The sequence below is a fragment of the Scleropages formosus genome, chromosome 4, assembly GCF_900964775.1.
Source record: "Scleropages formosus chromosome 4, fSclFor1.1, whole genome shotgun sequence".
In the NCBI taxonomy this organism is placed as follows: domain Eukaryota; kingdom Metazoa; phylum Chordata; class Actinopteri; order Osteoglossiformes; family Osteoglossidae; genus Scleropages; species Scleropages formosus.
Genome location: NC_041809.1, coordinates 23,632,777 through 23,657,667, shown reverse-complemented (window position 1 = coordinate 23,657,667; position 24,891 = coordinate 23,632,777). Strand labels below are relative to the sequence as shown.

The window sequence follows — 24,891 nt, the reverse complement described above, 5'->3', positions numbered from 1 at the left end:
AAGGGTAGATCACTTACAATCATTCTTAATGATCCCATTAGCAGAGGGGGGTGTGGTGGCACAGTGGGTTGGACCACAGTCCTGCTCTCCAGGGGGTCTGGGGTTTGAATCCCGCTTGGGGTGCCTTGCGGCGGACTGGCGTCCCGTCCTGGGTGTGTCCCCTTACGCCCTGTGTTCCTGGGTAGGCTCCGGTTCCCTGGGACAAGTGGTTCTGAAAATGTGTGTGTGTGTGATCCCATTAGCACACTAGGTAACATCTTGCATTATTATTTTTTCATTTAGCCATTGCTTTTCTTCAAAGTTACGGTTTATCCACTAAGATCTCCAGTGAAAGTGTCTTCCCCAAAGATACTACCATGGGAGGAAGGATTTCAGCCCAGTTCCATGCATTGCAAAGTGACAGCTCTAATCACTATACTACCCTCTGCATGTATTTAGCAAATCTAGTGCATTTATCCTTTCTACTATTTCCACAATATTTTTCAGTCCTTGAATCTTAATCTCTTTGGTACAATTGTCTTTATTTAGTGTTTAATATGCACTGATTGCTCTTCTATCTCATTTCATCATTCAAGATCACCCAAGAAAACTATTGTGTTTTCGATGACAATAATTTACTTGGCCTACATACGTTTTTGTTTTTCATCTGAAGAGCTTCTAAAACACAACTGAAAAGTCAAAGTACAGCTGGATTGTTGTTGCTGTTTTTTGTTTGGTTTTTTCTTTCACCCATTGAACTTAATATATTACGGCAATGTCTTATCATTGGCCAGCGGCAGTCTGCTGGCCAAACACACAAAGTCTCCGTGAAACAGAATGCAGGCATCATTTGGGATTTTGCAAGGGCTTTCGTCCCCTGTTTGGCCTCTGAGTTTGCTTGGATGAGCACTGGTGCAGGGTGCAATACAATGACCCATTAGCTCTAAACAAGTAACCTCCCATTTCATTATGAAAGACAGTTGGGGAACTCTGCAGGAGTCTGGCATCACTGACAATCACTGTGACCCAGTCTGGGACTTCGATTTTTGGGGTCCTGAGGAAACAGACTCCAGAAGCCAATCAAAAAAAAGTTTTCTTTAATTTCCAGTTTTCCAAGAGAAAGGGAGGCTGCATAGTTATGTCAAAAACTAGGTGTATTTTGTCAAAAGCAAGAGTCACTATGGGCACATTGTCTTTGGCTTGTCCTTTCGCTGTTCCCTGGCTGTAGTGTTTGATTGTACGTCCAGGTTTTAGTTTCACCCTAAAACAAGCGTGTACATTTATTGTTAACATTTGGAATACATGCCTTAATATCCAACTTTGTTCTGGAGACCCTGTTTTTTGTCCTGTCTCTTTTAAATTATTTGCCTTGTTTTCAGTAAGTCTTGCCCATAATTTTAGTTCTATTCTAAGGAGATCACTACGTTGGATTTGGTTGTGAATTTTAAGTTAGATCATAACGTTTTCCTTAATCCAGAGAATTTTAGCAATAACAGTGGCTCATGATTGCTGCCTTGTTCTTGGAGGAAATGACCTTGATTCAGTTACATTCCATAATGAAGGACCTCTAATTCTTTTGCTTCACATGACAGCTGTGATAATGAGTAAGTTTAAAAGTGCAAGATTTTGAAACACACAGAATAGGGCTGTCTGCTCTGAAAGCAAAAATAAATTAATAAGACAGAATAACTGGTTCCACCTTCTCAAACAATGTCACACAATGGCCTATGACAGCTAGTTTGTGTGTTTCTCTCTATCTACACTTCCTACAAGCTAATGCTAGGCCCTTTACAGCTGTACTCCATGTGACAGCTTGAAACTGCTGATGAACTCATATTCATTTGTTGCTCCTCTTTATGTGCCATATAGGGAATAAAGGAAGGCTTGGCTTTGGCATAGGCTGACTTTTCATAAGCTAAACAATGGGCAGAGACAGAAATGTAAATACTTGTCTGTTTAATCTCCCCAAATTGGATCCATATGGTGTCAGATCTCAACAGTGACGCTCCTAGTCGGAACACTTTTACAGTCACCACTGATCCAGCAAGCCAAATTGTACCCCCGGTGTTTCTTGGGCTGGTGTCCCCTCCTCTCTTCCTTCTGGTCTTGTCCTTGGTGGGTCTTGGCATCTTTCCATGTATCATCTGTGTAATTGGTCCTTGTTCGATTCTCTGTAAACTGTAGCCAGGGATCCTCCAAACAAGTTCCTTATAATACCACATGACCCTCACTTGACACTTATGGACCCTCCCAGAAAGCAGAAAATGGCAAATGGCATTTTAAACTTCTTAAATGCCAAAAAATGACCCTCTTTGCTAGAACTGACCAAACAGTAGTGCTGTTCAAGCTGTACAGCAGTTTGTGCTGTTCCACATACTGATCCAGAAGTTTTACAAGTTTTTTATTATAATTTGCTTTTTTTGCATGTGTTAGTTGTATTTAGAACCTTTTATGCATTTTTTACTGTGCTCCCCCACAATGTGGTGAAAATGTAACCCTGACAGCTCACGTAGCCAGTTGTAATCAAAAGTTTTTACTAATTTAGCTGTTAAAGAATTTTCTGTGTTGTTCTCAGTGAAGTCACCTATTGCACGACTTTTCACATGATTATTATACGATATGCTGCATAAAGTAAAGCAACTATTGCCCAAGTAGCTTAAAGCTGTCCAAGAAGAATCCCCATCTGTCTACAGTCACTAAACAGGAAATGCAGATATGGCCTAGTCATCAATCAAGAGGTCCAACAGTAACCAACTGGTAGCTCATGGCCACATCTACAGTATGGTCATATAGCAGGATGACAAGCTTTGTCACATTTTACCCTTTGCCCCTGACTGGGAACTACACACAGTCTGAAACCATTTATTCCAAGCAGGGTCACGGCAAACCGGAGCCTAACCCAGCAACACAGGGCATAAGGTGAGAGGACACACCCAGGATGGCACACTAGTCTGTTGAAAAGCATCCCAAGCAGGAGTCAAACCCCAGAGCTGCTAAAGAGTGGGACACAACCAAGCCCGCCACACCACTGCATCCCTTCACTGGGAACCATCACAGAGTAAACAAGATAAGGTTCTCAATGGCTACCCTTCGACTTTTTCCTGCAACAGTGGAATATCCAATGCCAAAAATAAAAGCATTGAGTTGCAAAGTGGGGGGCGCGGTTGGGCAGTGGGTTGGACAGGGTCCTGCTCTCTGGTGGGTCTGGGGTTCAAGTCCTGCTTGGGGTGCCTTGCGACGGACTGGCGTCCAGTCCTGGGTGTGTTTCCTCCCCCTCCAGCCTTACGCCCTGTGTTGCCGGGTTAGGCTCCGGCTCCCTGTGACCCCGTATGGGACAAGCGGTTCAGATGATGTGTGTGCGTGTGTGTGTGTGCGTGAGTTGCAAAGCACACGCTGGAAATCAACTCCTACAGTTCTGAATTGTTTGTCAACCTGCAGTTCTGCTTAATTTGTGGATGTCATCTCATCATCCTCTGGAAGCTCCAGCTTGGCTATTCCACATAACTGTTCATACAGGGAGGGGAATTATAAATGGATTTGCTTTTCTGAGTAATTTATTAGAACCACAGGTGCTGTAGTGGTAAAGGATCCGAACTTGGTAATGGTCTGATAAACACAGTCATGCTACTCATCTCCTCCAACCAAATAGGCCCTAGCAAAACATCCAACTGTGCAAGTGGGTGAAGCAAAAGTCATATTTGAAGTCCCTCCAGACAAAAGCACCTACTAACCTGCTTAATCATGGAAAACAATATAGTTTCATAAATGAAAATACAATCAACAGAAGATTCCAAGTCATGGCCAACAAACTTTGTACATGCTCATGGGTCTGTAAGTTAGAATTTGCAATTGGTGTGCACACATTCACAGCAAAATGACCTCCTTTTTTATTACTGCATCTGAGAAACCATCAAGTGTAGCACTGGAATAAGCTGGGGTTTAACACAGGCTCTAATTTACAGCTGACATGGTGTGCAACACAGCCTGGTTAAACACGATGCATAGTGTTTTTATTCTAAATATACCAGGATATTGGAGCCTTCATCAAAGGAAGCCACTGTGGGCTTGTTCACCAAAAGCTAAATATATTTGTTGAAAAATTTTTCAGGAAGGATCGAGGCACGACAAGGGTTGCAACCCAGGTTTTCTACTCTCAGGCAACACACCACAAAAGTCAACCCTAAATGTTCACAGCAGATGCAGTGAGACCATCTTAAATTTAGCATGGAAGGAACAAATCCACTTGATTTAATTCCTGTGCTTTTTCTGAACCAAATATATTTACGATCATGCAGGAACCTGAAATATTCCTTTGTGACAGGTACAAACAGTTGATTTAGTTAACTGTGAACAAAAATAAGAAAATGAACAAAAAGAGCACAAACAGTCCAGTTGTGACTAATGGAAAAACAGGGGCACACTATAAAAGAACTTAATCAACAAAAACTGTGTAGAAACATCCCCTGACTATGAGAAATAGCCAAATTTGTAAAACTGAAAAATTTTAAACTTCTTTTGAACATTTTTATGCGTATATTTTTGATGCAATACTTACACTGTAGCCTAGAAGCTCAGGAATCAGAATCACTGTCATTTTTTAATGAAAGTGAAAAATATGCATTTATTTCTCTAAAACAACTAAATTATAGTTTTTCATTCTATGTCCATCATCAACAACACCATTCTCACCATTTCTCCAAGTTAAAGATTTCACAGACAGGGAATTCCAGCAAGAAAACATTGGGCCTTCTCTATTTGCTTTCTCTGCCTTAAAATTCAAATAACCCTGCCCTTGTTTTGGTGTTTGACAGATATGTAAGGACCATGCAGTGATCAAAGCTACTAAGCACCTATTACTGAGTGTGTGCCTATGCAACCTAATAGTTTTCTCATTAAGATTTTAGGGGTTTATGGACAGGCAGGTAATTAGGGACAAGGCATCTCTCTGCATGACTAGGCACTGGGTGTCTTATTGGCAGATGTATAAAAAGTCCTTTGATATTCTCCCCACACGTGGGAACAAACCAGTTGATACCTCATGTTCTATGACATAGCTGTAAAGGCATCTGCCCACACAGAGCTAATCAGGAAGGCTCTGTGCAGAGAATGCCTTCTCCCTGTCTTTAAGTGTCATAGTCACACATTTAACACACTTCCTTCAGCAGCAAGGCAAAAAGCATGAGAACTGATTTCCACAAAAAATAGGAATCTATCACTCGTCTTTGGCTTTGTCAAGGTTTAGTATGTAACTGAACAGAATTATTTTTCTGTAAAAAAGGACAGTAATTCATCAGGCGAGTTTTAAACACGGTGGGTGTGGTGGTGCAGTGGGTTTGGCCTGTACCTGCTCTCTGGTGGGTCTGGGGTTCAAGTCCCACTGAGGGTACCTTGTGATGGACTGACATCCTCTCCTGGGTGTGACTGCTTGTGACAAGTGGTCTTAGTGTGTGTCTTTGCTTTAAGCATTAAAATAGGAATTTTTGTTTTATGACTGGTAAAACAGTGTCTCTAATTGGCCACTTCTTCAGCGCACACATCAGTCATGGTGACATATTTTCCATGAAATACTCATGAAAGCAAAAAGGCACACATAGAAACTGGGTGTGAACTGAAAACTCTCAACCTATGACCACCCCCTGCATTTTCCTCACTTTATCATCGGCCAGACATACACACACCTTTTTTCATACAATGGAAAGTGAAATACACCACCAGGTGCAGAGCAGATCAAGGAAATTCTAGGAATCATCATAAGTTAGCTAATAGAAGGAAGTCTCCTACAGAAAACTGATTGCAAGGTGAGGTAGGTGACTGAGTTTTTGAGGACAGAGGAAACATGTGTTGGAACAAGATGTGCCTCACACCATAGCACTCCAACAGAAGGCAGGCACGTACTATGAATAGTCCCTGGCCCCTGGGGACAAAGGAAGTGGAAGGGAAGTGACCAGAACCTAACCTACTTCATCCCATGGTGCATTGCCGGTGACAGAAAGCAATTACAGCAGGGCCATTGGCTTGGAAGCACTGGGGCTCCTCACCTTTCCAGTTACAAGGATGGTCCTAGTCCTGTGGTCTTACTCTAGTGTCCCATTGTCAGTATTGTTTACAACAAAGTTCAGATTCCCTGATGGACTAAGAAATGAAGAAAAACTAAATAAGCATTTTCTGATTTCATAAAACTCAATAGTGATACAGATATACAAAGTTAGAATATAACTATGTTGGTTTTGCCTGATCAATAGTACTTTTGGCATCCTGTGTCATTGTCAAATATGGTCAAAGCAGAAAACCTGGGTCATCGGTAGATGCTCTTGTTACCTCAACTGTGGATTCACTATTTTTTCTCTAATTTCTGCTGTTGTTTTTCAGCTGGTCACTGCTATTCTTCAGATTCCAGATATCATCTCCCATCAGATGATAGCTTGGGATACTGATGAATGCAAACCACCGCAAAAAGACATAAGTGAAAGTCCAGGGTGATGAGATAATCCTTGCATGACATTTAAATATTTCATATCAAGAACTGCAATCCATCTGCAACTACCAGATCTTTGTTGTGTGCAATCTCTGACATCTTTTTGGCTGACTTCTGTGGGAGGGAGGTAAGTGCACATGTGTTAAGACTGTACAAATGTACATAATCTGGAATACAGAATGGCTGGACACTGTCCTAGGATCAAACAAAAGGGCCAGTCCCACCTTGCACACGGCTTTCTTTTCCTTGACAATGTTATCTCACCAAGCACCTGCTGCTGCTGTCCAGGAAGGCAGCAGAAGGCTGATTTTATTACAGCAGGAGCTTGAGATAATAGGGTGACATGCTCCTTATTTTAAAGCAGAAGACATTACCCATTCTATGAACAGAAAGACCATGAAAAGCATTGTGTGGAAATCTCCGGCATAGGAGAAGGGGTCTGTATGGCATCATTAATTTTTCTTTCAGGTCTTTTGCTATATTTGCAGTAGAGAAGGAGAACAGGAGAATTCTAAAAAAAAAGGCTTGACAAAAAATAAAATAATAATTATGATCTCATCTCCTATATTACGCAGGATCTGATCCAAAAATGAAGACTTTAGAGTTTCATCAAATTGGTCGGCATGAAAATGATTGAACGTTAGTTCTAATATTGGCTGCGGTGTGATGCTACTCTACTTGGATGCTCAGGCGTGCTTAGAAGTTGTGTAGTTATTGAGCAGCGGCTATATATAAATGTAATAGATAATGTTTATTGTACAGAATATGCATTTAAATATCTAAGATTTAACTGAAAAGAAAGTGAGAATAGACCACAGACAAATGTACAGTACAGTAAATAAAGAAAAATTTAAGGATACTATAGGATACAGTACCCACCCATCCATTCTCTCATCCATTATCAGTAACTACTGGTTCAATAACGTGTGGTGGTGGTCAGGAGCCTATCCTAGAAGCAGCAAACACCCTGGTCAGGATCCTTTCACTCACAAGGCAATCAAACACACACTCATTCACACACATATACACAGAAGGGGTAATTTAGCATCATCAATTCACCTAAAATGCATATCTTTGGACTGTGGGAAGAAACAAGAGCACCCAAAAGAAACCCACACAAACACTAGGAGAACTCCAGATCCAGACTGATCTCAAGTGCCTGCACTACCCGCTGGTCCATCATGCCACCCTAAAATTTGTTATTTGATTTGAAATAGTATATATTTCTTTGTCCTCACATCTGTTATTTCCATAATTGCAAGCAAGAGGAGAAACTTGTAATGTAGGACTGTAAATTACCATCTGCCTGCAGTATGTCAGTGGTGCTGTAGATGTGCATCATCCCCTTGAATCAAGCAGTAGAATGTTCTCTTCAACGATGAGGTGGTGAATTTCTTCACAACTGTGACAACTGCCAACTTCCAGATGACTTAATGAGTGAAAAAGAAACTATGGCCACTGACTGTGATACAGAGACTTTTAAATACTACTGAAGATTAGGTTAACACTCACAAAAGGATTCTAAAAAAGTTTTCACCCTCTAAAGCAGAGAAAAAATCAATGCATAATGAAGTGACCTAGCAAAGCAAAGGTGAGCACTACCCAGTGAACACTTATAGCAGACCGAAAGACTTCTAACCCAGCACTAATAAGGAATGGGAGAGGTATTTTATAGCTCTCCGTGAATTTCTCAACCCACTGACCTCCATCCAGCTACGCTTGATGAAACGGCTTTCTTCTTCTCTTTGCACTTTGCCATCATGCAGGTGAGACAGAAACATCTTGAGAAGCTCACAAAACATGTAGAGTGCTAGGAAGTACTGGGCTCTGTAATTGTTGTTGAGCAACTATATGTATCTTCAAGAATTCTGACTTGTATTCAGTCTACTATATATCTCATTTCTTGAACATTTAACTCTGTCATTGCCATCTAGGTCCTATGTGAAATTACAGAGATCTCCCTTTCTGTTTCTGAATTTTCCTGGAAATGCTGTACAAATCCAGAAGCCAAACCATATTTTTAGGATTATACTGTTCAAGTAGATAAAATGTGCTGTTAATCCTTGTTTTGGGGAATCTCATTTCAGTTAAAATGGTGTCTGCTGTTGATGCGACTTGGTTTGCCTTTGTATAAACGTTCTTGCAATGTTTTGGTAAACATAACTGAAAACCATCCAAAAACTATTTTAACACCATAAAAAGGCTAAGAAAAAGACAAATTATGTCGAAAGAATGATGCAGAGAGAATTTTTATAAAAGGACGAATACCTTAAAAGCTCAAAACAGCAGGCTGAACAAATTGTACTTCATCATTGCTTCTACAAGGTAAAAAATACACAACATAAACACAAGTTCCTTGTAAAACAATGTTTTTCTCAGATTTGTTTAAAAAAAAATAGCCACAGCTATTCTGCATTGTGAAGGAATCTCAGCAAATCAAGAATTCTTACTAAATCAACTGTTAGATTCCCACTTAATGTGTTCCATTGCGCACTGCTACAGTATTTCACCATCAGTTGTCAAAAAGCGAGAGCTGTCCAAGTCCTTCAGGAAACCACCTTGCTTCCAGCTTGTCCAATCTGGGAATGGCGTGATTTCCATTAGCACCAGCTAGGCAATATTGTCTTGTCTGAAAATATGAAACGCAGGCGTTCCGGTGCAGCTGGGGAGCTGGGGACTGGGGAGGTCGAAGTTGAGGAAGTGGGCTTTGGCACGGACCCAAGGTTAAAAAAAAAAACACTTCTGAAAATGGAGAAACTTTTTCATACAAGGAAACAACATAAAGATAATTCTGGTGGATGCAGGATTACTAGGGAACATGACTGGGAGCAGCAGAGAAAGGGGACTGGGGTTTTACAGGTATGTACTTCTGTAAACCTGCAGCTGAAAATGATTGCCCTTAATAAAATCCCCAGTGCTGTGTGGAATAAATGAGGAGCTGACACCTGTGTGCCTCCATCAGAGTGGCACTGTGGGATTTGGGGAAAAGGCCAACGTCTGAGTAGCAGAGCTGCGCTTACCCGGAAATTATGAGTGGTTGGAGGGGGTTGCAGGATGTGCAGCAGGATCCTCAGCAAAGAGCCTCTCGCTCCTTTGTTCTTGAAAAGCTGTAATAGCTATTGGCAGCCTGGAGAAGGAGCGCCACCAGGCGACATCCAGAATTGCCAAGTTCTTTGACCTCGGCTGTCCTTCAAGAGAGCATTCATATTTAAAGAAAAAAATGCATCGCTGAACCAACATTGCAGAAGAGCCCTGTTTTTAAAACAAATTACGAAGAAGGGCTGCAGTGGAAACACCATGTCAGAAAAAGATTACTTCAGGCCTCCTCTTCTGCCCTCTTCAGAAATGGGTAATATGGGATATGAGAAGACAATAACATTCCGTCATGGATCAGTGACTGTCCTTGGAGAGCAGGAGTGGGTGTCTGAGTGTGCGTGTTTCAGTGGGGGTTGTGCAGGATGGGGATGCTTGTCAAAGCAGAGAGATAAAACTAAATTTTTTCGTTCGCTCTCCTAGTAGTGCTTTGTTCCAGGAATATGACAGCGTGAGAAGGTTAAGGAGCCACACTAGGTGGCATGGAGGTTAAGGTTGTGGATCACTGACCTCAAGGCTCTGTGACCAAAAGTCTCAGGAGTGACTCTACTGTAACCTTAAGTACCCTTGAGATGGCTTGAGAGAGGTACTTATGATCACAAGAGTTGCAGGTAAGAGTGTAACTGACTGATGCTCTTCAGATGGCTGTTTGTGAGTTCCAGAGAGACAGTAAGGCTGCGAGTGGTAGCCCTCCTACTGCGGGTGTGTTTCGGGAGCCACGCGGCAAGTGATTACAGGCCCTGACAGCACAGCACTCTGGGACAAGGGAGTACTGTAATTATGGGTGCAGGATAAAATAGTCATCCTCTGCTAAAGCACCAGCTAAATACAAACAAGACTGGTAGAAATTTTTCTTGGAATGTGCCAAATGCTAACTTTGGGGAATTCTAGTGAATGCTCAAACTTACGAGAAAAAATAAAAATAAAAAAGAGAAAAAATAAATCTTTCACTAAAAACAAAAGCAATATATGCTCAGCGCTGCTTTGTGAGGAAGACAGCATGCTATCTTTTAAGGGCTGTGTGATCCCATAAATACAGACAGTATCTTCTCTGGAAGAAGATGAGACTGCAGTCAAACTGTACTAGTGCAGTCCTGCGGCAGAAGGTATGAATTAGAAGTGTCAACATTTCTACATGTCATTACATTGTCCAGTTTTTTATTTTCATTTATTTCCCCGTAAAATACGTCCATTTATTGTCTTTACATTTTTGTTAGAGGAATACAGCTATGCATAAGAAACAAGTAGCTTTCTTGTCCCACACCTTATGAAATTATCCCCCAAGGATGAACCAGGAGGATCAAGAACATGATTAATCATTGTGTGGCTCCATCCCAAGTCTGGGCACAACAGGAACCATTGCATCCATATTTGCCTGGAGGTGACTCCACTCTGCAGCCGTGCTCCTGGGAATAGGCACATGTGCACCTTACGTGACACAGAGCTCTCCACACGTGGGCCAAGCCCAAGCTTTGGTGGTTTTGTGGGTGTGGGCAGGCCCCTACAGCTGTGCCCAAACAGTCCCAGATGTTTCCAAGCAGGGCAAAGTGTCCTGCAGTTTGCTGGGGAGCATGCATTCTTTGATCCTCTGGGTGGCATCCGGGTCTACGGGGTAGGGAGGAAGAGAAAGAAGGAGTCTGCGGCAATGGTGGCGCGTGTGAGCGACAGCACAGACCCTTGCTGATACCGATGGTGAGGAAAATCAAGTGGCGTCAGTCGTGCAAAGCCACAGTTTGGAATCCAGAAACCAATCCATCATCCCACCACTTTCCTTTACCCCGATTCTTTATCTCGGACCCCCAGCCTCGCCACATGGTTTGTTGAAGACGCTGTCGCATTACAATTAGCCCTACTTTTGAGATGCATGACCTCAGTTCACCTAAAAATGAATGTGATCTTGGAATAAGCCTTGTGAGATGTTAAAGAGTGGCTTGCAAAACTTTTTTCCAAATGTCTTGCCAATGCACTTTGGCATGGTCTCTATAAGAGCAGAAAGAAGTTCAATATTGCAATGTGAATGCACTCAACAAGTCTGATTTGTTCAGTTGAAGGATTGATCATTTTTACAGAAACATTCAGGTTTAATATTACAGTAAACCCTTGAAGAGTTGTCTAGAACGCAGTGCTCATTTTAATCACAAAATGTATTTTTTCATATCATAATATACCAGGACATCCCACAGGATTTGGGCAATTTTCCAAAAATTAAACTTCAATTCCAAACTAGATGGTTAGTCAAGCTGTGAAACAAAATCCTGGAAACATGCATTGCCACAAACATTATGAATAGCATGCAGTCTAGTGCCACTTACAGCCATCAAGCTGACTATCTTGTGACATATTAGCTGAATGCACAATCCAGTATGGTAGCCAAGCTCATGCAGTCACAGGCAGTCACTCCTGGAGAGACAGGCAATCAGGCTGTCCATCACTGCTCAGCATTTTGTTTTTCAATAGGGGAGTGGTATTTTAGGAAGCCGAGCATATCGGGCCAGGAGTTGTTAAATAAATACAGCGTTTATGGGCCGGAAAAGGGCTCCACAGTGAACCGGGGTGCTCCTGCTTCCTGAAAACCCCAGCAGCCACTGTGGCAGCCATGGCCTTCTAAAAAAGTTATGTCTGTCAACAAAAATACAGCTTGCCACAGTATCTGGAATTTCCATGTGTGTATGATTACATGAACAGGGTACATTCTTTGTTTCATGGGACATAGATATTTACTTACACACACACACGCACACTTTCTGAACCGCTTGTCCCATACAGGGTCGCGGGGAACCGGAGCTTAACCCAGCAACACAGGGCGTAAGGCTGGAGGGGGAGGGGACACACCCAGGATGGAATGCCAGTCCGTCGCAAGGCACCCCAAGCGGGACTCGAACCCCAGACCCACTGGAGAGCAGGACCCAGTCCAACCCACTGCACCACCGTGCCCCCCTATATAGATATTTACATTTATATTTATTCATTTAGCAGATGCTTTTCTCCAAATTACAATAAATGTGCTACATCAACAGAAGGAGAGAACCATATATATTTGTTTGAATGTATATGTATGTGTACTTGTCAAAATTTTGTCCGCATTGAAAATCAGTTGATTTGCAAATACTGCGCTATATAATATGTGTCACGGTGTCACAACGGAAGGAAGCCGTCGGACCCAAGTGCGGCGCGTCGGGGTTCAAAAGGGGAATCCAAAAGCTGTGGTCACAAGACAATCCAAGGGTAGCCGATGCACAAATGTTGCCAGGGACAATCCGAAAGCCGTAATCCGTGAAACAAGCAGGAGTTTGTGGAAACCAAGAGATCCAGAGAGAGAAGGGAAAGGAGACGGGAGAACAGGGTTGAGGACGGGTGGAACAGGAACGGTAAGGATTCAAGTAGCACACTGGAGCGATGATCAGGGCTGAACAAGGTTCCAAGCTTCAGTGTGCTCAAGAACGACCTTTTATGCGGTCATTCCCTAATCCGCCGTAGGTGATCCTCGTTGCGCCGAGGAGGGTGCAACAATATGTATTTGCAGTGCTTGTTATGTCACAGAAAATGTCAGTTACCATAGATGAGGGCACCTTCAGTCTTTGCATTTATTTACCTACTATTTATTAACTAATAAATAATATTCTTTTTGAATTTCCCAATTGAAAAACAACATTTTATATTTCAAGTGGTAAATGGTAGTCATCTATATATTTTCTTATAGTAGCGGTGTGATTTTACACATGTTGAAAATACACAGTTGACTGTTCGAATTTCAACAGCAATGTCAAAAGTCCTAGTGGTAATTGCTAGCAGTAAAATCTGGTACAACACAAAAATAAAAAACAACAGAGAGCACCACAGCATTCTAGAATATTACCATTGCTGATGGTCTTGAAAGGTGGACAGAAGAGTTATTTGTTCAAAATGCAGCCTGATACGGTACTTGCATGATGGATCTCCCTCCTCCATGAGATCTCATTCTGTGTTTTAGACCCTTATGAACATCCAACACATGCCAGAAGGTATGACTGTATCTGAATGTATGTCATATGAAAATTATTTCACCATGTCACAAACATAGTCATAAAAAGTTCCCACAGAGCTGCTGGATCCATTCCACTGCCTAGAGAATGGAGTAAAATGTTGAATGGAATAAAACTTCAGAAAAGCAAAGCCGCTTGAGAGAGGGCATGGCAGGCAGGGCTTGTCTCTAAAGAAGCCAACACCCTTTCAATTCCTCAACACCTCTTTCCCACCAAGGCCATGCGGTAGATCCAAATCAACACAAAGATCAACACATGGGCCAAGACGCTTGGCCCGCAGTGGACTGGGCTCTCTGGAGACGGGCCAGTAATGAACAAGCCTATTGTTGAGCATGGGCAGGGCTTGTCAGTTATCGCAGCGCAGTGGTGACGGGGTGAACAGGGGAGCTCTTCAGACAGGATTTACTCTGCTGCGAGGTGTCTGGTAGAGCTGAGAACGAAGCAAGGACATTCATGTGGGAGAAATAGAACAGAAACTTAAAAATGTTTTATCATCTTTGAGTTTTTGCCGATCTAGTGCTGAGCCAATCAACCTAAACATCACCGTCAGCGTTTAAAATTTGACCTTAACCAAAAAAACATTTTTAGAGAAAAAACTATTTTTCCAAGCAACCTGCAATGGTACTTTCCACTGTAGACCACTGTGAAAGAAAAAAACCTGTTGACAGGAATTGATAGAATTGGTACCCCACAGACCACATTCTCATTCTTAAATCTCTTATATGTATTGCAGGCTGACATGGGGACCAATAGAGCACTTGCAAGATACCTGTGATTTCTGTAATTTTCAATTTTTCAGACATTTCAATAACGTGTATGACTGCATACACAGTCTCAGGTCATTCTAATTCCCTCATTCGAACATCATCAGCTTGGGATAAATATATGGATGGCATCATGTCATCACAACAAGATTGTACTTCCCCCATTAGAACAACACACTAGGGATAGACATTTACATTTACACACTACACTATTTATTTATTCATCAGACACATTTTTCAAAGCGATGAATAACTCAAAGTAATTTGTCTGATGATACTCTGTAAACCAAGGGGGTGCGGTGGCGCAGTGGGTTGGACTGCGGTCCTGCTGTCCGGTGGGTCTGGGGTTCAAGTCCCGCTTGGGGTGCCTTGTGGCGGACTGGCGTCCCGTCCTGGGTGTGTCCCCTTCCCCCTCTGGCCTTACGCCTTGTGTTGCTGGGTAGGCTCCGGTTCCCCGTGACCCCGTATGGGGCAAGTGGTTCTGAAAGTGTGTGTGTGTGTGTGTGTGTGTGTGTGTGTGTGTGTGTGTGTGTGTGTGTGTGTGTGTGTGTGTGTGTGTGTGTGTGTGTACACGTACTCTGTACTCTAGCGTACGGTATATATGGTGTAGCATGGGGGCACAGTGAGTAGTGCTGTTGTCTCACAGTCCCTGGGTGGTGTAAGAGAACATGGGTTCAATCCCTGCTCAGTCTGTGTGGAGTTTGCATGTTCTCCCTGTGTCTGCATGGGTTTCCTCTGGGTGCTCTGGTTTCCTCCCACAGTCTAAGGACATGCTGTTCAGGATCCCCCCTAGAGTGTGAATGTTACAGAGAGAGTGTGTTTCACTGATGTGTAGATGAGTGACCCATCGTAGTAGTGTATCTAGCAGTGTAAGTTACCTTGGTTAATAAGGTGTGTGGGCTGATAAGACTACATAGTATCCATTGTAAGTTGCTTTGGAGAAAAGCATCTGCTAAGTGAATGAATGTAAATTACACCAATAACTACCATGGAGTTGACAGAGTAATTTTTTTTTTAACTAATGACATAACATAAGTAGCAGCATATCTAACTGATTGAAAATACAAAGGTATTTGTGCCAAATGATATGAGATGTAAATATATGGAGTATATATAAGATTCACAAAGAGAATCTGAAAGAGCAAGGAAATCAGATGTTGCCCTTTGATTTATGTGAGTCAAGTTAATATTTTGGAATTAAAAGCACAAAGGTTCTCAGTTCTGTCGCCGATGTGGTAGAATGACCTCCCCCTGTCACTCACAACTGCCGAATCTCTGTCGACATTTAAAAAGGATCTTAAAACTCACCTCATCTGGACTCACTTCACCCATGTTCATGTAATATGTAAATGTTCATGCGCTGTAAATTTGAGGTCATATCTATTAAACAACGGATAAACCTTCACACAGCTACTCCCGTAACGTAAAGGTTTACATTTATTGAAAAAAAAAAAAAAAAGAATATTATGAAGATGATTACAAATCATCAGTGTTTGGATAAAGTTTTATGCAGCTACTCGTGTGATGTACATTGGTTCAACAAACTAACTGTACTTTAGAATCAGTCTGCATCTAAGTCTCTCTGCTAATGTAATGCACACACTGTATTTTCTATGAGCTGTATGTTGCTTTGGAGAAAAGTGTCTGCTAAATGAATAAATGTACATGTAAAATGTGTTATATTCTTCTGTCAAAATAAATAAGTACGAAAATAGACTGAAGTAGAAAATGGACGGGAGCACGGTGGTGCAGCAGGCTTGGCCGGGTCCTGCTCTCTGGGGTTTGAGTCCTCCTTGGGGTGCCTTGTGAGGGACTGGCGTCCCATCCTGGGTGTGTCCCCTCCTTCTCCAGCCTTACACGGGGTTAGGCTCCGGTTCTCCACGACCCCACTTGGGACAAGTGGCTTGCTTGCTTTTGTGTGTGTGTTTCTGTGTGTGCAAAATGGATCAAAGCAGACCATTGAAACAGTTCTGGGTTACTTCCTTCACCGAGCCTGACACCTGGTGGTAGAATATAACATTGGGTCCTGGCAAGAGAAAATTTCTCTGGAAAAAAAAAAAAAAAACACACTTTATGTTCTACAAACACTTTACCTGCTCAGTAACAAGGCATTAATATTGAACTCACAACACAAGAAGGGACATGAGTCTTTATTTCTCCACAAAGATTAATACTAATTACAGCAGCTCTCTCAGAGCACAGAAAAAAAAATCCAGGGAAAGCTGGTAGAGTAGTGGTTACGCATTGGACTCAAAGGTTAGAGGCCTTGAATCCTACCTCTGGCTATAGTATCCTTGACCAAGGTACTTACCCTAAATGGCTCCAGTAAATTTACCCAGCTGTTCAAATAGGTAAATGATTGTAGGTACCTTAACACTGCAAGTTGCTTTGGAGAAAAGTGTCATCTCAGTGAATAAATGTAAAATAGATTTAGTGGATCTACTCAGAAATTCACCTTACTTGTATACCAGTCATTTGCCCAAGTCATGCATTTCACAAACTGCTTGCTAACTTGCTAGCATAGATCCTGGTGGGAAACACTTCATTTATCCCATACGTACCCTGTTACTCCATACTCTCAGGCCTCAGAAGTGCTGTGAAAAATTAATTAAAAAGACATTAAAATGACATGCCTTTGGTTTGGAGAACACCAAACACACACAAGTTTTTAAAATAAAAACATAATGAGAAAATAAAATCTCTTCAACGAAATAAGAAGGAAGACATGAAATACAGGTGTCAACAATTCCTGTCTACAAATGTCTATAAATATGCACCTATAAATATGTGCGTATTTACGTGTAATTTATTTGTTAGCAGATGCTTTTTTCCAAAACAAAAAAACTGAAAAGTTCCCCAACAGAAGGCAAGATTTGTAACTATATATACAGTAAATAGAAACATAAATCCAAGAAATGCAGCATATATGCAAAAAAACTAATTCATAAAATTACTTGCAGAGCAATGGCAGTAATGCATACATAAACCCTTCTAACACAATCCTATCTTTTACATTTCAAATCAAATCCTGCTGGACCCCAAACACCAAAAGACTAATTACATTTGATTACACTGAATAGCCCAGAAAGAGTGCAACTGTAACATGAAAATCTGAAATTTGCATTATTTATGGCTTTGCATCACATTTAATGTAAACAGTGGCATGGTGGCACAGCGAGTAGTGCTGCTGTCTCACAGCGCCTGACTGGTGCAAGAAGATGTGAGTTTGATCCCTCCTCGGTCTGTGTGGAGTTTGCATGCTCTCCCTGTGTTTGGGCGGGTTTCCTCTGGGTGCTCTGGTTTCCTCCCATAGACATGCTGTTCAGATTCACCCATAGTGTGTGAGTGACACAGAGAGAGTGTGTTTCACTGATGTATGGATGAGTACCCATTGTAAGTAGTGTATCTAACAGTGCAAGTCACCTTGGTGAATAAGGTGTGTGGGCTGATAACACTACATAAAGTTAACTGGAAGTCTGTGGAGAAATTTTCAGTTATGTAATATAACACAAATGATTAAAAACCAGTTTTCATCAGAGTATTATTTAAATGCATATGATCACAAAAGTTTGCATACAAGTATCAATCTGCTCTAACCTTATTCAAGTTATAGTTGCAATAAACTTGCAAAAGTGCTTCTATAAAAGCAGGTGGATCACAGCAAAAAATAAGGAACAACTACAAAAGACAGATTATTAAATTTGAAAGCTGTCATTGTAAACAATAATAATATTTTTGTTAAAATTTTTTAACTAAAAGCCAAACGGTGTGGCCAAATTACTCCATGATTCACAGCTGTTTTGCCAAAATTAAAAATGAAACTGCAAAAACCACACTTATTTTCAGTGAAACTCAGAAACTGAGGAAGTCCAGCTGCGCTGGTTCCCTTTCAGGCCATCATATAATAGGTGTGCTGTTATTTGCATCGAGGGACTCCTCTTCAGCAATGAGCCTCTCCGCCTCCTCACGACTGTCCGGGCCCAGGAGCCACACCGCGCTGCATGGGGTAGGTGAGATAAGGGCTTTGTGAGTCAGCAATTTCTGGAAGAAGCATGAGCAGCAATGCCTGGGACTGGGGGGCTGGGTGAGGAACTATCAAGTACAAACCATCAAGCGGTCTGAGTCTCCTGTATGTGTGCAATCAACCAAATCTCTGAGCACAGCAGCTGTGCCAACGTTGGAGAACCTTTGAAAGCATGCGCTCGTGCTGTTTTGAGAGGGCACATCGAGACTTCACAACACAAGCAAAACGCAAATGGCATGTCAAAGCTGGTATTTCACAATATGTCTTGTGCTACCTGACACCACGGTATTTCTGTGTCATGGGTGGTACAACCGGCTGAAACATTAATACGCTGGAGCACTCACGCCATATAGCTCAAGTCCAACTAAAGAGGAAACACCCCAGCAGTCACTGGGCTTTCAGAGGACAGGGTTTCAGTTACAGCTCTTTGACTGCTTGAAGAAGAGGAACTGACAACTTGGCAGGGGCACACTGCTTTTATGACCTCAGAGTGTTGAGTGTTTTTAAAAGTCCAAAGTGATCGTCATATTTACTTTACTCAAGTGTTTTCTTTAAACGACCTTAAGGGCAGTTAAAATCATATTATCAGTATTTATACATGTGTAAATTTCATCAGGGCACTGTGGTAATTTGCCAGCGAACTACCATGTTGTTATCCAAACTAGGTCCTGAGAAACCAGTGTATACCCTGGCATTTTGCTCCAGACAAATTCTGAAATTGTCATTATTACTACTATTTATTCCTTGCGTAGCTGATGCTTTCATCCAACCTAGCTTACAGTTTTACACCACTAAGCCTGCTGCTACTACAATAATTCAGAGTATTACAGCAGTAGCGGTGTGTGTGCCTTCAACCAGTAACTTTCAGATAGCAAGTCCATGACTACAAGTCCAGCTGCAAGCCCATTAGGCTAAACTGGGGTCTGCAAAAGGCAAGAGTCTCAATTGTGAAAACCTAAAACACAAAGATCCTTCTGAAAATGTCTGAGGTGCAGTTGAACAGCACGCAACAGACATACACAAAGGAACCAAGGCCTGGATCTGTATTACAGAAGTAAACACCAAATATTCAACAAGTACCCAAGGCATGTTTGACTACACTATGCAACTACTACATGAACACACGTGAATATTACTCACTATATTGAACATAATATTTCAACCTAATTGCTTCTTGTGGGTTGTGTCAATTTACATTGGCTGTTTTTTCCCTAGAGGGGGCGCGGTGGCACAGTGGGTTGGACCGCGGTCCTGCTCTCCAGTGGGTCTGGGGTTCGAGTCCCGCTTGGGGTGCCTTGCGACGGACTGGCGTCTTGTCCTGGGTGTGTCCCCTCCCCCTCCGGCCTTATGCCCTGTGTTACCGGGTAGGCTCCGGTTCCCCGCGACCCCGTATGGGACAAGCGGTTCTGAAAATGTGTGTGTGTACCCAAGGCATGTTGTGTACTTGAGCTGAAATAATATAAAGGCTGCAAATTTCTAATGGTTAGCACCAGCTCCATTAGATAGATGCAGCCACACAGAAGAGACACTTTGGAATATTATATTACGCATGTCAACTCAAGACGGATGAATAATGGCACATAGTGGAAAAGTGAAACATCACTCACCCCAGCATGCTGATGGGGAACAGACATAACAGTCCTCCCAGCAAGAAGCAAAAGCCTGGGAACCAGGCCACAGTGGCAGCATAGATGCTGCTGAAGACTGCTACGGCCACGTTGGTGCTTAGACTCTCCAGGCAGGCCACGCATGCAAAAAGTGCTCCTGTAAAGTGGAAGAAGGCATTTAGCCACAGTCCATTGTCTCAGTGAGAGACCTACTCCCTCAACTCCTTACTCTCAAAGTAAACCACTTACCTTGTTCAGTCTTTGACACAATGCTGGACATCATAGAGCGCAGGACTGGGGCAGGCATAACAGACAAGAGCATTGGCACTCTGGCTGTGGAAAACAACCACACAGGTTCACATGTAACACATTGCTTCGTACATACGTTTCTCCATTTTCTCTGTTACAGGAACTTTTTAACTAAATTAAAAATTTTGTTATTCTTAATCAACATGAATATTGAAAGAAATATGCTGCATTCATACATCTTTAAGATAACATAATTGATAAATAAAAACATTATTATTCATCATTATACAGATGAGTAACCTAAATACAGGTTTATGTTATGTAATAAGTGTTATAAAAGGAAGTAACAAAAACAACTACCATGATATAACTGTATCAGCTACAGCACAATTACTGGTACATCTCACAGCGGGGGGGGACTAGCTAGGAAGGTGATTAGGAATCTTCAATATTCTGGCAAAGTTTTATGCAGCTACTTGTGTGATGAACATCGATGCATATGGTACAGGAAACAAACTAAGTGTACTTAAGACTCACATCTGCAGCCATGTCTCTTTCTCCTAATGTAATGCACAAATTGTATTTTCTACGAGATGTACACCGCTTTGGAGAAAAGTGTCTGCTAAATGAATAAATGTAAAATATAGACTGGTTTCTAAGGACACACTCAAACATCTGAAATTGTCATAAAGGCTTCCTGAGCCAAATATTTTAAGGACACTAGTTACTGCGGGTTAGTCAGGACAAACATCGAGTTCATAAGGCTGCAGTGAATGCATACTTGTTTGCTTAGCAGACTTATCTAAGAAAAACTCAGACTGTTTATAGCCATACATTTACATGCAATAGTGACCATAAAACTCATTCTTTCTCCCTTTTTACTCCAAAATAGAAGGTTTAATATAGGGGGGGAAGGAATCTGTACAAATTAAGGTTAACTTTATTCCACTATACTCTGTTAGGCTATGACTTCCTAACTCAGGCATGAAAAATCATTGCCTATGAAAGGTGTAGGATTTGTTCTTATCACCACACTGTAAACGGCAAATAATTATTACCGCAACAACAAGAGGTAAGTCTAAGGGTACAAGTGAGGAACGGGACTCCAGATGGAGGCAATCTAAATGTCTCTCCAAGAATCAACACTTTCTCCATGGCATTTAAAAACACCCAGACAACAAAAAAGGAAGGATCTCCTACCAAGGAACATGACCAAGGTAGTTTTGGCGAAGGCAGTCATGATCAGCCCAGCCACGACAGACAGTAGGCCAATGAAGACGATTGCTACGTTGGGTAGGAAGCGAGAGAAGACAAAGACTCCAATGAAGCTGGTGAGGAACACAAAAGTAGAGAGGGCTGAGCCATAGCCAATGAGAATCTCACTCCAGCAGAGTGGCTCATTCAGCTCATACAATGTGACTATGGACAGGCTTCCCACAAAGGAAAATGAGAAGGTGAAAAAGATGAGGAGCATTAAGACAAGCAGGGTCTTTGTCCTTGGACTTGCTAATGCAAAAATTTGGTATATAGCAGAGCCCAGCTTCTGTAAGGAGATGTGTAATGGACCACTGACAGTCATGAGATCAGGTAACTTCACAGTCTCCTCCAGTACAAATACGGCATACAACAGGTTGACTCCTTGAAACAAGAATGCAGTGAAGATGGGCCAGTTGAAACCAGCTGCCCTTAAGAAGTAGCCTGTGCACAGGGATGCCACGCCGGAAAGCAGTCCCAGCACCATGTCCACAGCAGCCATGCGCAGGGTTTTTGTCTTCTTGTCATCACACCGGTCAGCAACATAGGAGAAGCAGCCACCCAGCATGGTCGCATAGCCCCCAAACATGGACGAGATACAGCTGGCCATGATGAGTAGGTAGATGTTGAGCTCGAAAAAAGAAATGGCCAGGAAGGCAACTGCGTACAGCAGGAAGCCCACAACAGGTAAGATGATGGTAATCTTGCGACCCCTGTAGTCACTGTATGCCACCAGCAGGAGGGTTACAATGAGGCTGGGGATGATGGAGGACAGTTCGCTGTACAGAGAGAACAAGGAAGCCGCCTTCTGTACCTCCTGTGAAAGTACAAGAAGCACACTGCTTGAACAGGGATATGTAACATAGCCTAAGCCAAACATAACACAATCTAAAGAAACATAAGCACTCTTTATTCTTCAAAAGGGGAAGTAGTGAACAATCAAAAATGAAAATTGTTAAACAGTAGTGTGAGAATCCTGAATATAGAATAACAGGTGTTCAAACTCTAAGACCAAAGACATCACAAGAGAGGCTTTTGTCATATATGAAAGTATAAAAACTTTCCAACCCATTAAGCGATGCAGTTTAATATGTATTATGTTGTCTATAAGTTCCTTCATGAATAAGTACCTCATGTTTGTTGGTGTGGTTGATGCTGCTGTTCGAAATGCATCTGGAGCCATCATCATCAGTAGAATACGTGGTGTTGGTCAGATCTTGCCAAAGGCGTCGGTAAATGTACTGCGGCACTAGCGGAAAGGTCAGGAAAGTGCTAAAAGCGTAGATGGCAAGGACAGGTTCCACCAGGTACAAACCCACCATTCTTCCTCGGGAGGCTTGTACTTCTGCTGGAAATTCAAGGAAAAGTCTGATGTTCGGAGTTATACCAGCATCTCATCATCATGTGTAATATAGTTTAGAGGTTAGTATTACCAATGACTTAAGAACCATTTTGTAGATCAATATTAGTATTATAATTATCTGTTTACTTAAACGTACACTTTTTTTCTCCGAAATGAATTACAGTCACAGTTTGCATGCTTGCAATTAATGATTTACTCATTATTAAACAGCTGTGTCATTTTTCCGGCTTTCTGAGTTTCCTTGTAATCACGAGCTGATTTGGCTTTTTTAATCTTTTAAAGGAACTTAGTACACGTACATTTTTAAAGCCTAAGTTTCTAGATTACGGAACGGCAAAATATCCTATTAAATACATCTAGCTCCTCTTGTTGCAAGAAAGTTATACATGTGTTTATATACGTGCTTTAAAGAAGAGTCCACATGTACCTTTCTCCTCATTAAGTATTTTTTGTAAATGCACAAACTTTTAACTAGATCAATAGAAAATTCGATATTATTAATCTAAACACGTGACACGTTCAAAACAATTCTGACATGTAACTCAGACTAATCTAAATGTTTAATTAAACAAAGCCTACATACATTTTACAGTAAAGTACTAGGTCTTATTTTCAAATTGGTTAAAGTGAATTGTGGATCAGTAGCAAATTTATAAAACTTTTTAAAAGCGTGCAATGTAAAAAAATGTAAGCGCACGAACTAATTCACGCCGGCGGCTGTCTACAAATCTGACATGAGAGAACAAAAATTGACAAGAAGGACATTACAGGCCACGGGCTGCAGCTAAACGCAGTCTATGTAACCAGCAGCGTCATAATCGGGTAACACAACACAAACAAGGAATAAAACGAGAAATTAAATGACACTGCGACCTAGAACAAGTGGAATATCGGGTTCATTAAATAGTCCCACTGGTTCATATTTAGGCGTCACATTTCACAGCACGGAACCGACACTAAAACGCGGAGGATTACTTACCTTAATGATGCGTACGGTGGGTAGTGTAGGGGTGTTCTGTGACCGGCATCGCAGTTACCCTGAGTGTATCCCTACTCCTCCTCTAGTCGCCTTTATCGCGCAGCCATTTGCCTTCGGTTGAGAGTTACGAAACATGCGCTTCCTAATACTGCGCCTTGCGCCTCCTGATTGGACGGGCCTCGCTGTTTCCAAAATGATGTCGGTGTCTCAGTGGCTGAAGCCCCCTTCAGTCACAAGAGGGTCGCGTGGCCTGGCTGGCTGTGCGGAGCCGTTGAACTGTGCGGTGTTTAGACATTGTTGTGGAACTGACTCGGGTAACTGATGAGGAACGGTTGTTAAAGAGAACCAGGAAATTTACATGAAAAGTCAGTCTTCCCCTTTCACACTTTACCTTGCCGCTCTTCAACATTGGGGTTTTCCACAAATAATATTTATTTTGTTTTATTCCCATAGAAAACACATTTACTTGAATGATATTTGCATTAAACGTGCAACTCAAAATTTGTCCGCTTCATTTGTGGCCTTGAGGTTTTAAGGCTTTTAAAGAGATTTGAATAATTTTTCTTAGGTTAAAAAAAATTGCATAAGTTCACTACAAAATATATTTTAAGATGAACAATTTTATTGAACAATATTTACTTTTGGTATTTCATAACCTAAACCATGGGCATAACTTGTTGGGTATTGGTACAGAAACAGCTGGTACAGTAGTGGTTAGACCTACTCCCTTTGTAGGTTGTAGGTTTGGTTCCCACCTCTGGCTGTAGTACCCTAGAGCAAGGAGCTAACCCTATATTGCACCTGTTAAAGTTACCCAGCTGTATAAATGGGTAAATAATTGTAAGTACTTTAACATTGTAAGATAAATGAATAAATGTAATGATCAACAGAGATAGTGCAATGTAAACAGTGTAATTACATGCATGAACCTCCTCAGCTGACTCCTCTTGATCTAGAGGAGCAGCAATGCTGATTCTCTGCTGGAATACCAGGCTCCTTACTAGGTGTACCACCAATGGGCATGTATTGCACCCAACCTCTATCCTTTACTTTGCGGGTTGTGAGCCCACAAAGCTCCACAT

The 24,891-nt window shown here is 41.8% G+C and overlaps 1 protein-coding gene across 2 annotated transcripts; it reads right to left on the bottom strand.

The window, feature by feature from the left end:
• Positions 1-17,736: 17,736 nt before the first annotated feature.
• LOC108936084 (solute carrier family 46 member 3) lies at positions 17,737-23,960 on the bottom strand. 2 transcript variants are annotated; one of them, XM_018755145.2, is made up of 6 exons: positions 23,810-23,960; positions 22,598-22,815; positions 21,414-22,284; positions 20,214-20,297; positions 19,965-20,121; positions 17,737-18,330 (listed from the first exon to the last, which is right to left on the bottom strand). In XM_018755145.2, exons 2-6 carry the CDS (start codon positions 22,787-22,789, stop codon positions 18,231-18,233), a joined length of 1,404 nt encoding a protein of 467 aa, XP_018610661.1. In that variant the 5' UTR covers positions 22,790-22,815; positions 23,810-23,960; the 3' UTR covers positions 17,737-18,230. The 2 variants fall into 2 exon arrangements, with proteins under 2 accessions (XP_018610661.1, XP_018610662.1); XM_018755146.2 differs by having other exon boundaries at positions 22,598-22,812.
• Positions 23,961-24,891: the final 931 nt, after the last annotated feature.